Source organism: Rhodnius prolixus, unplaced genomic scaffold (assembly GCF_049639745.1).
Source record: "Rhodnius prolixus isolate KJV_2025 unplaced genomic scaffold, Rpr scaffold_14, whole genome shotgun sequence".
Lineage (NCBI taxonomy): Eukaryota > Metazoa > Arthropoda > Insecta > Hemiptera > Reduviidae > Rhodnius > Rhodnius prolixus.
The window spans coordinates 6,991,824-7,004,636 of NW_027411594.1; the positions used below are offsets into that span (position 1 = coordinate 6,991,824).

At 32.3% G+C, this 12,813-nt stretch overlaps 1 protein-coding gene across 1 annotated transcript in view; it reads right to left on the reverse strand.

Moving 5' to 3' along the window:
• Window positions 1–11,999, reverse strand: part of LOC141451904 (NADP-dependent malic enzyme-like) — a 41,188-nt gene extending 29,189 nt beyond the window's left edge. Inside the window, exons 1-2 of the mRNA XM_074123712.1 lie at window positions 11,899–11,999; window positions 8,416–8,569 (exon numbers count right to left, since the gene is read on the reverse strand). Coding sequence (XP_073979813.1) covers window positions 8,416–8,569; window positions 11,899–11,984 — 240 coding nt within the window. The 5' untranslated portion in view covers window positions 11,985–11,999. The remainder of the gene's footprint in view (window positions 1–8,415; window positions 8,570–11,898) is intronic.
• Window positions 12,000–12,813: the final 814 nt, after the last annotated feature.

Genomic DNA, 12,813 nt, shown 5'->3' on the forward strand with positions numbered 1-12,813 from the left:
GATTAACTTCACTGCCACTGAATATTGATTTGGCTACCAGAATTGTTCAAATATAATGACCTAATAATTTAAAGGTTATGCATTTTTTACGTGCCTTGTTTCGTAGTAGGTCTCTGTTGACAACCAGTGATAATTTATGAGATAAATCCCACTTATTTATACTTTTCTTGTACAAAAATAATAATTTAAAATAACTTTGTTAATTAACACACACAAAAATTAAGTGTCAAGAATTTTAGTTTCTTTTACTCCATATACAATAAATAAAAGTTTAATGGCCTCCTGCGATCTTAGAAAATTCTAATGGTTTAATGACATGCTTTTATTTATTAATGTTAGCCATGACACACCCCTTTTTATAGCCTAATCATTTTATGACGCAATCTACAACTCGTCTACTATAATAAACAGCTGTAAAAAAAAAGAAACCTATTCGACTGTTATGTATCGACAAGAGTACCAATATAAAAACCAAAATTTAATCTACAGCAACGCCATCTCTGTGCAAGGTCGAGAACTTTTTTTTAGTTTTCTAAGCATTTATAATTATAGTATACAGTTTATTAGCACGTCAACAAGTAATAAGCTAGAAGATAATTTTAAAATATTGTAATAATAATGGAGCGGCCATGTTTTGGAAAAGAAAAAAATTGAACACGGCTTTTCCTTCAAAAAAAGTGCTGAAATACAACTATTTTTCCCAACATGTCAGAATGTCAGAGCTCTGAGTCACACGGCCATTGTTCCAAGGTCAATTTGATAGAATTTAATAAATACTATAAATATGCCTGTAATCTATGCGAGTTAATTGTAAACAATATTTTCTCGCATTTCAAATTTATGCTTTTCAACAATCTATAGGCACAAAAATCTCACTTACACTAAATAGGCACTAAATCACTAACAATAACTAAACCTAACTCATCACTTTAAGTTAATTTGTCAGTATAAATTTCCCATCATCAAAAAAATACAGATATTTTTTGCGTAAATGTAGTTTAAATTAGTTTATTAATTATAGGTTTACTTTTAATAGTAGGGGAGAATGCATAAGGAAACATTTCTGACGAAACATTAGTCCATCATTTCCATACCACAATGACGGGCTAAAATTGTAACCCTCAGTTTTGCTGTTAAACTTGCTGAATCATTGCTTGAATTGGGATCCTATCATAATTGTTAATTTTATTTATATCATAAATTTTTGTTTGTATTATAATTAAACAAAATATTTTAACGGGAACATTTAAATTGTTCCAACAACTTGGTTACACATATAATGTTCAATCTTTTAGGTTTACAAAGAATTATTAAGATCGTGTTCCATTTCCAATATTCGAATTAACACCAAAAATACGAGTTTCAGCGCACTATGTGTGTAAAACTTTTGAAATTATTAAGTTAAGAGAAATTTCTTAAAAAATAAAATAAGATTGTTGGTTCCAATTTGTTTTTTAAATCACCCATTTCATTCGTAAATAAGTGAAATAAATTACTATAAACATTTAGTAAACATTCTGAGTTTCATTAGTTTTAATTTCCTTGAAACTGCATTAGTTTGAATTTCCTTCATAAGGGTTGATCGTCAAAAACTGCACGAAAAAGCGTAACGTTAAAAAACACCCAACTTTGATAATTTTTTTTCTCTTTTTCTATAAAAGATAAAATTCCCAAATTTTCTTTAAAATAAAGGGCAAATCCTCCTTTATAACTGTAACTTTATTGCAACAACATAGATTAAATAGAATTCGAGAAATAAGTTGCTGAAAATCGGGGAAAAACGGCATTTTCAGAAAATGTTCTTGTTCTTCTTGTTACCTTTTTTGTAAACAACGTAGCGCCTAAACGCGCAAACCGATTTTCATGAATGAGGTGTCATTCGATTCGGAATTTTATGTAGATGTGCCTTTTCAGGGGTCACGACGCTGTACATCGAATGGGGGGAGGAGTTTGACCCATGTATGTGAGGCCCCCTACAAAATTATTCTGTGGCTTGGTGCAAGAAGTACCAATGCCAAAAAAAGGAGTGTACGTCCACTTTGGTTTACCTGGAGGGCGAGAAATATTGACGCTAAATTTTGACATTGGCACTAGTAAGTTTTAGTAACTCAGTTACTGCTTTGAACTTGACTTCGGCACTCCTTGCAAGAAAAATTCTGATGGTTAATATATCAAAACAGATTTGTTTTACTCACTTTTACCAAAATCTGACATTGGCACTTCTTGCACCAAGCCACAGTATTATTACTAATAACTCAGTAAAACTTAACCCGATTGTGATGAAATTTGGAAGGATGTGATGGGTTAGGGCACCCCCTACGTAACATTAAAGCGACGTTCTGCTCTTTTATAATTAGGTTCTGTTAAAATAGATTTTTCCACCAGATTTTGTTTATTTTCTTTAAATTCGAGGGCAAAAGAGAGATATTTCAAAAAGTTACTATTAGCTAACTCAATTAGGAAACGAAGAAGGCCGAGTATCATAGTTAAAGAAAATCGTGAGCTCATTCACACCAGATTTTAATCGTTCAAATCACACATTACGAAAATATGTGTAAAATTATTTAAAAATAAACAATAATTATAAGATATAAAGCTAGATAAAAAGTCAATAAAAAAGGTTAATTTGATAGCTAGTAGCAGTACAGGGACTTTTTATTGTTTAGTCATTATTGACCAAACACAATAATTACCAATCGATTACAATAGAAATAAACAATTCATTGCACATAAATAATAATCTGACCGGACAAGTGTATAACCACAAAAACTCATTGAAATAATCATATTTCAGAGAAATAATCGATTGTAATCACAAATAATGTTTGCATAAACAAAACAAAATAGTGTTGGCTAATAAATTCACATGTTTCGAACTCAAACATAATGCAATCACAAGAGAAAACTGTTGCATAAAAGGATGCAATATTTTCAGAAGAATTCGATGTGAAGTAAAAAAATAAATATGGAGAAGATGATGATGCTACAACACTGTGTGTGACTGTCATGTTTATCATGACCTTGGCAACTATACTGGAAACAACAACAACAATTAGAATAGTGCAAGTTCGGTACTAAATACTGTGCAACAGCTAGTTGTGTAGAGTATTTAGGGATTCGAGAACATTTTTTTACGACTTATTCACTAATTTTGGGCATTTAGAAAAAAAACTAGGAAGTCAAAAAAATTATAAAATATTTTTGTTCTAAACCTTAGATATGATCGATTTGATTAAACGGTTTTTACAAATTTGTTTTTTTAGCAAATTCTGCCAACATCCACGGTAGCCGAGCGGTTAAGATACTAGACCTGCAATGCCAAGATGTATTGTCGGTTAGTGGGTTCGATTCCCGGTGTCTAGGCCTTGCATTTTATTTAATGGTTAATATAGGAGATTTACAGATTAGGCGGTTAGTCGCTTCCGTCCACGACACCTAATTGGTAGACGTAAGGTACGCCGGGGGTGGGGAAGAGGCGTTACTCTACTTCCTGCCACCGCAAGGGCAATTTCATTGCGAATAGATTTTCAATTTTTTCGGAGCTTTTCATGAAAACGCCTGCACGATTTTCTCTGTTTCTCAGCGTCCCAAGAGTGTATTAAAATTAATGTTCACAAACACACACATTTTTCAAACCCCCCCTTTTTTTTTGACAGGGAACCTTAAAATTTCTGGTTTTCTCATATTGTAATTCAAATTTATTCATATTCAAATTTTTGAATAAAATCATACTTCCCACATAAAGAAGAAAAGCAATTATTTATTAATTTTGTAACATCATACGCATAAATATTCGGAAGCCTCAGGTCATGCGTCATTAATTTTGCAAGTATAATGGATCATAGTCTTCAAAATCACGTAACTATTCTGCTCCCATGCTGTACATAAATCACCACACATGTGAAGGAGTGACGTGAAAGTTCTCTAAGATCACTCTCATTGGCTGACCTACTTTCTCACAACATTAACCTTCGTAGTTACAATTTTTCCACTTTTTTTGCCAAACATTAATAAAAAAAAATTATCTTTTACAGAATCACTAGCGCTATAAAGCAACTACAGGAATCATACTGAAGCAAACTAACGCTGGGCTGCTAAAAAATATTCATCATAAGTTAATTAAATATCAATATTACCACTTATTTTCTGTATCTCCTATGACGTAATGAATTTATGTAGAAATTTAAAATTTACAATGAAAAAATATAAATGTTCAATTTAATGGAAGAAATCGCTGAAAAGATTAAAACAAAAATCAATCAAAAATCTATTTAGTAAAGCGACACTCGATCAATCAATCGATTTTTTTTTTCAATTTGGAATGTAGTTTATATATCTAATCCTTATTTAAATAAGTGATACATTTAGAATCAGCAAGTGTAGTGAGAGATGGTGATGAAAGTGAAAATCTCTACGACAAATCGATTATTATATATCTAGTGATGGATGAAACTACGAAACCGATCAGAAATACAAAATGCATACTGAGATCGATAAAATCCAAGATGTAATGATTTTACGTCTAAAATAAATAAGAAAAAAAATCTTAAAAAATAATTAGTTGTTCCCGAAACCCGCCCACAAACTTGTTACGCTTTCTACCTTTCTTTGGAAACAGCTGATCTCCAAGGATTCCTTACGAAACTTCGATTATCTGGCTTCTTTTCAGATTAATGCCGTAACTCAAGCAACATTTTTAGCCGCCCAGTGATACCTAGGATTTCTTGACGTCAATTTTCTGTTGAAGTTCTTGTATTTCTGGGGTTGGAATCAATTTCCGGATGATCTCTTTTATAGTAAAGTGACACTTCCGGTAGGCTAAATTTCTGGAGGCATCTAACTATAGAGTTGAAATGTAAAATTTCTGTGATGTCTTGTATTTCAATAATGGTTTTGATTTATTTGCGTCAATCAAGCGACAATCTCAAGTTGGAAAATGCTCTATCGATCTAAGAAAGCAAAAGCACACTTAAAACGGAACTGACGAAGGCAATAACAGATATACTGAAGTGTACTTCCTGTTGTCAACAGTAAATCCGCGCCGACACAATCTAAAGAACGAGTGTGATAAAGTGTATATTTCTCTGGTTGCATTACACTGGCTCGGTTACCTAGCAACCACACATAAATCAAGCGATCAAAAGAGATCAGCTGTACATCACTTGGCAACGTTGCTTAAATAGTGTTTTCTTTACATTTTATTTTTGTGCACATTCCGTACTATGTAGTTGATATATTTTAAAAATAACTCGCTGTAGCGGAATTCACTAGATGGTGATCCTGTCTTGGGTACGATGCTTTGCTCTTTGAGCCAATTAGACTTATGTTCCTACAATAAGACAATTAATGTGCTCAGAGGACAATTAATACGATTTCGCATTTAACAGATTCAGAACTTTAAAATGAACGTCTTTTAATGCTAATTAAAAGTTCAAGAAAATTTAATTACGTCATAGGCGGTAAAATAAAATAGTAATAAGTGGTCACACGAAATTGTTTTTATAATTCGGTTTCTGGCGGCCTCGGCCATGTTTCAAAACAGTCATTGTTTTTATACAATTCAATAGAGCGGCCATTCTTAAAGAATGTATGCATTTTATTATATTTAATTATCTAATTGTAAATTTTCCTTTGTCTGATCACCTTTGCTTAACCTTTTTTCACAAGTTGTACGTACGCTAAATTATTCAAACATTCATTCGGATGGCCATTATCGATTATTTACAATTTACTATAACCTAAACATTTGTTTTGTTTTTACCTGTTATAAAACTAATCCCTTTTTTATGTGAGTTATTTGGTGTCATATAATCTCCTTAAATGATAAACTCTTGTCTTACCAGAGGATAATGACGGTGGACTAGTAGCAGAGATTGCCAATTAATAACAAAGTGAACTAAATAAGAGAGTAACATTCCAAAATTTGAAGCAGATCGATTTGTTGATTGAATGTACCTATGATTACAGTTGAGCAAGTCAATCGATTTTTTTTTCTCCAAATTTATCTTAGTTGTACATTATGGCAGGGCAGTGCCATAAACAAAACTAGCACTTTAGAGCTACGCCTAACCTAGAAATGCCCTTAATCGAACTTACCTTGAAAATAGTTGAAAAATAAAAGTTATCGATCAACATACTTACAATTAGTAACCAGAATCAATGAAAATCGTTGAACCGTTTTCAAGAAAATCTCAAAAATTTTTGAAAAATCGATTCAGTGAAGTAGTTCTGCCGACTGATCGATTTTTTTACCAAAAATAAATCTATACCGCCCCATCGATATCACTCCATCGAATTTGTGGCAATTATTTGACACAATTATGGCTGAAAAATACTTTTGATTATTACAGTTTTCCTGAATTCTAAAATCTAGGAGTTTCATCTATTTTTAGAACAGGAAACCAATCCCTGATTACGTAGTATGTGCCTGTACAGTACAGAACTAAATCCTTACATCCGATAGAGGGGTAATTGTTTTGTGTTCTTATTGTGATAAAGCATGTTTTATTGTATGTTCTAATTTAGTTTCTTGTTTTAACAATACTATTGTTATAAAATTAAATACAGGAAGTTGGTGTACTGTTTTATCTGCTATCATTATATTTATAAAAAAATATATAATAAAACCTGATACAAACATTCAGAGATTTGCTCTTATAACAAATTTTCGAGATTCTAACATATTTCATTCAAATTAATTGCATAGAGAATTGCTTTTCCTGTACGTCATTTGGTTTTCTTAATTTTGGTTTGATCAATTAGTCAACGAACATTTTCCAATTAACTTGTGGCTCAAGATTTCAATTAAGAAAACTGAATTAATTAAAAGGGGGTGACATTTATTTCTAGAGGAGGGGGCACATGAAGATGACGCAACCAGTAGAATGGAGTTTATTGACACATTACTGGACGAAGTGCTCCAATAATACGTAATGATTACAGGATGTTAATTACAGTAACTTCTAATTAAAGGATTTTCCTGTGCTAAAAGAAAAAGGAAAAAGGTTATGAAACATTCATACGACGACTTTTTCTTGCCCCAGCTTAAGAAATTAAATTTTCACGATATTTAGACGTTGTACAGAAAAAAAAATAAAAGTTCATTGTAAGTAAAAAAATGAAATCCATTAGACTGCATAAAGAATTGCCAAAGACTCAAAAGAAACTGTACTGTCGCATTTGGGAATCATAAGTACGGTAAATTCCCAAGATCAGGGTAACAGGTTTTGTTCTTAAGACTGAGCTATGAATAGTTGTCAGAAAAATGATTCCTTACGTTTTGGTAGTTGACAGAGGATATGGGCTGATATAAACCATGGCTTAACTAGGTCTCTTTTTCTTGGTGAGCTTTTGTGAATGACTTGTAATTTCTGGAATGGGTAGTTTTGGAGGCAGTAAAAGAATTTCTAAGGGTGTGGTCCAGAGCAATGGTTAAGTTCGCAGTTTGTTGTAGGTTATCAATGTCAGGTTGAGGAATGAAGACAGAAGGAAGTTGAGACGTTTTTTCCTGATCTGATTCGGCCAAGGAATTGTCATGGAGATGAAGGGTGTTGGTTGGAATCAGAGCAATCGTTAAGTAGCGTTCCAGCTGGAGTTCCAGTGATTTGTCTATTGGTAATTTTTTTCATTTATTTTATTTTTTGTTTAGGCGCGTCAACATCTGAGGTCATTGATATCCTGAGCTCTTTACAGTGAAATGCCGGCCTCCAGAAGTTGTTCTCTCATTACAGACAACATTGTCTATCACCGGAAGTGAGCTGAAAGAAACTTCTAGGAAGAGAAAAATCTAAGAACCAGCAGCTGAATTCGAACCTGGAATTCCCGCTTTGAAATCCAGAATACGCTAACCACGCAATAGCTGATCCCTTACCCATATTGGTTATTATTAATTGATTTCTGTTTCTGTGTGTTGTTGTTGCAGTTGATTAAATGCTCAATATTCTTAGAATTCCAAAACTCATTCAATGCTATTTTATTTCATCTATAGATTTTGTAGATAAACGATACCTCATGCAATTTTTAAATCGTTTTTTATGATCGAACTAAGGCCCAAACTTTCGACACAGAAGTGACGATACTCCAATGCAAAGACTGTTCGCAACTGTTGAGCTTCCGCCGACGTTTTTGTTTAGACTGTTTTGTACAGAAGTATCAGCATAGTGATGTAATATTAAGCGTTTTCCTTAAAAAGACAAAGGAAGCCGACATAGCTGTCGGTTAAGTGTGTGATGTAAGATGTACATTACATTTTTTCGAAGTGAAAGTTTAATGTTAATTACTCTGTTTTCTTTACAAACATTTTAAAAAAAAATGATAAGTAATAATTTTTATCTGCATAATGTTAATTATTTCTGAAAATTAAACAGTATTTAAAAAAAAATGACTAAAAACATTTATTACATAAACAAATGTTACCTTATTTATAGACGGATCGGTGAGTCTGTCGACGCCCCTGATTATCGACGGAGGAGGTGGCATTTTCAATGGATAACAACCCTTGACTGACTGGCGGCTGGTGTGCACCTCCGAAGGTTCCCCAGTCTGAAGGTACTGTGGCCATCCTAGTAACCTGCGCACATCGCCTCTTGTCAGACACTCTCACCTTCTCTTAGCCAACATGAGGGGAGCCACTCTCTCACTAGGCGCAGCACTGTCAGCCAGCTGACGGCAACACGCCGCGAGTGGCATACTTGAATAAAGACTGAGTAAAATTAATTGGCGTAGTAATATTTGGAAAAGAAATAAGTGGGCACACTCACAGGTCTTTTCTTAAGATTCTAATTAGTTTTTAAACTCCAAAAATGTAAATCTTATACAATTTTTTCTAACAGTAATAAGTTTATAATCAAATCTTCTAGAAGAATGGTTTCAAGTCAAAGCTATAGTTTCACAAATGGGCAATTAGTACACAAAGTTTAACAAAAATCGCCGTCTTTGAGAAAATACTAAAAACCCTAATGAGCATCCAATTTTACTCCCACACATGTAAACGTAAAACTTAACACTAGTATATAAATAGAACAGGAAGTGCGATAAACGACTCCCTAACGATTTGGCTGATAAAAAAAAAATTGAAGCGCTAATAACCTAGTTTTGGTTTATAAAATTTGAGTGGAAAAGAGGTTTCCCATAAATCGGTCTGCATTTTGCCTGAATTCAATAATAGAAAATTTTGTTAAGTTCAAATTCAATATTTCGATTTAATACCAAAGATTTTCTTTAAAATTGCACATATTTGTTAATGAGATAATAAAGTTTTTTCCGAAAACTTTCGCCTGGAAGTATTTTTCAGAGTATAAACATCAGTATTTCGTAATATTTTTAACTACATGATCACTTAAGAAACACCAAGTTAAACAGTAATCCGTCAAAATGTTAGTTCATGAGCAGTAGGTCTCAATTGACTTTTCTGATAAGTTGAAATTATTTTTTTTTTCTATTATTGTTAACTAAATTCAAGAATTGTAAAGTATTGATGACCTTTTTAGTGACTGATCTATTCATCCGAAGGAAATAGAAATCTTTACCAGTTTTAGACATTTTTTTTTTTATTTACAATACCTAGATAGGACCAAGAAACTTTAAAGTTAACACACGTGAAAAAGAAATGTTGTAATTGTTAATGATTGTTAAAATGATTTCATAAAAAAAGTTGTATTTTAAAATAGGCTTAAAATTTGCATAGGCAATCTTTTCAGTCAGTTAATCGAAATAATTACCGTAAAAAGGGAAGGGATTAGCTATGAGGTTAGCATACTGGACTCCCACGCGGAGGTCCCGGGTTCGAATCCAGCAGCTGACCCTTAGATTTTCTCTTCCTAGGAGCTTCTTACAGCTCACTGTCCGGTGATGGACAGTGTTGTCTGTAACGAGAGAACACTGTCCGGAGGCCGGCAGTGCACTGGAAAAAGCTCCGGGCGCTAATGACCTCAGCTGTTGATGCGCAAAAAAAAAAAAAAAAAAAAAAAAAAAAAAAAAAAAAAAAAAAAAAAAAAAATTACCGTAAAAATCTAAGACGCGTAAAATTTAACCTGAGAAAAGGGCTCCAACATAACTTTTTCATAAAATACGATCTTTTCAGAATAGTAAATAAGTGTAGGCGCTTAATGACTTGATTTATACCATCACTGAACGAAAAGCTACGCACATTTTTTTGGGAGTAATACATTACTAATTATTTAATTCAAGAAGTTATTTTAAGTTGATTAACATTACGGTCGGTAACCTAATGAACTGTACAAGAAAATCACATATGTAAATCCTTATTGGTAGTACTTACTCAGCTTAAATGTATTAGATTATTTCAAGACAAAATGTATAAAAATTAATTTATTCCTCACAAACTCAATTTTAAATACATTTTATAATATGCTAATCTCATTTGATGAGGAACTAACGCAACCATCGTTTTGGCTCCCATTTTAGGGTTAGGCCAATGCTGCCAAATTACTTAAACAGGAATATTTGTTTAAATTCAAATGATTTTGTGGGGTTCAGTCAAAAAAAAAAACTTAAATTATTTTTATGTTTCAGCAAAGATTTCTATCTAATCTAAAGTTTAATTAGAAGTAATATTAAATACTTCTTTCTAACTAACAAATTTGTACCAATCTATTGATGGCTGCATTGATTAGTAATTTTATAACATTACTTTAAATTTCCATTTGCAAAATTGATTCTTATTTACTGAACTTAGATTGTATATTATGAATCGTATATGAATAAATTCTTATTGCTCAACCATTATTTGTAAGTAATTTGGTGTGCAACAATTTGAAAAAATATGAGTGAAGCTGATCAATGATCGATCATAAATTTAAGGGCGCTGAATCCAAAGCAATATATAATATAATAATATTTCATAATCTACCTACGATCATGTAAAATGTTTTATTTATTTTAACATTACTTATAGTGATTAAATTGGCATTGGCAACAGGACGAAAAGTTTTAGCTGTAGTCATTTTAATAAATTGTGCAATTTAAATTTTGTTGAATGGCTCGTTTCTAAGGAAACAATATGTTAGTTTGCAGTTTCTGGCCCAATTTTATCTTGTACTAAAATTGTATACTTTCATCAAACAAGTAAACGAAGAGAGAGTGAGTTGCAATAAGCTCCAAGGAAAAGAAAATCTAAAAAGCTGTAACTGGAAAATGATATTTGTAATTGCTGAAGATAGTTATCGTAGGTTCAAGAAGGTGCTTTGGAAAGTCGAATATTGAGATTAATCTTCAAGTTATTTGAGAAACTTTTTTGGAACGTTTAAAATAATTTTGTGTACTTTATTGCCGATCACCTGGCTGCTCCTTCGAATACCCAGTCTTACCCGTGTAATTTAGAAGTGTAACATCAGAGCAATTTTTGCCAGCATAAGGATAAATGGGCGCGAGAAACAATAAAGTTCTCTGCTTACGGGCAAACATTCCACCATCTTTGACATGGACATATTTGTGCAAGAATTGAGTACCCTGAAAAGCTCTAAATACCACCACCACCGGCATTCGTTCCATCTTGGACAAATAAATAATAAAAATATGTCCCCTCAGCGAACAGAAATATTTTTGACGCCATCTACTTTTAAGAATTGCAGGAACTTGAAAACCTTTTTTATAATGAAGTTGCTAAAAGAGATTTGTTTGCTCATTGCTTAGCAACTTTCACTAAAATAATAGCAATCGCGAAAGGGTAAAAAAAAATTTTTTTGCAATTTAAATGTATGAAGATAAGCACCAAATAGTTTTTTATTAGAAGTTGTTCACACTTTGAGCTCATGCTAATCGCCCCCAACACTCATTAAATACATTTAAACAATTTTAATTTATAGTTGATATTTCTTTTTATCTGTGTAAATGAAACTACTTTAACAACACTGCTTAATAAAATTTGAAATTACCTACTCGCGAAATCTATTGACGTACTCAGCAAAGGTATCTTTTACATTTCCACAAACTATAACATCCTGGCCGGTTGATTTCTCAGCCATTTTAATAACTTTAGCAATTTCAGTATTATTATAAATTTTTGAATGGCTCGTTTCTAGGGTAACAATGTTTTTTGTTAGTTCACAGTTTATGACTTAAGATTTTTTCCTTCTTCTTGTTGTTGGAGGCATTTTCACATAACTTATTAGTATTATTCAATGATTACCATTTTTTAAAAACGAAATTGATCTAGCAATCAATCAATTTTTCCAGATTTTCTCAAAAATACTCGTAAATATGGATATATTTCTTATGCTTCCAGCGTTAGTACATGTATTTTTATTTGCAACGTTCTTTTATGAAAATTCACTTTACGATATATCTAGGTAAGAAGAACGGTTAGATTTCCCTCTTAATGCACCAGTTTAGTGTAATATACTGAGCTACAACTTTTAAAAAATTAATGAGATTTTAAATAAGATATAAAATTGTTTTTTTCAGGAGGGTTTCGGGCTTTGGAACCATTTAGGCTTCATTCTAATATGTCATTTTGTGAGACCTGTACATTAAAACTGTCCGGTAGGACAGTTGTATAAGGGTTGATCGTCAAAAACTGCACGAAAAAGCGTAACGTTGAAAAACACCCAACTTTGACAATTTTTTTCTATTTTTTCTCCCAAATTTTCTTTAAAATATAGGGCAAATGCTCCTTTATAACTACAGTTAACCCTCCTATAACACGGTGAGTGCGTACCGCGTTGTATGGAAACCGCGCTATAAGAAACTCAGAATTAGTACAAATCACATCATTCGTACCGCGTTATATGGAGACCAATAAATACAAAAGACAAGATAAATTATAAATTATTTTTATTGAATTGAAGAGTTCAT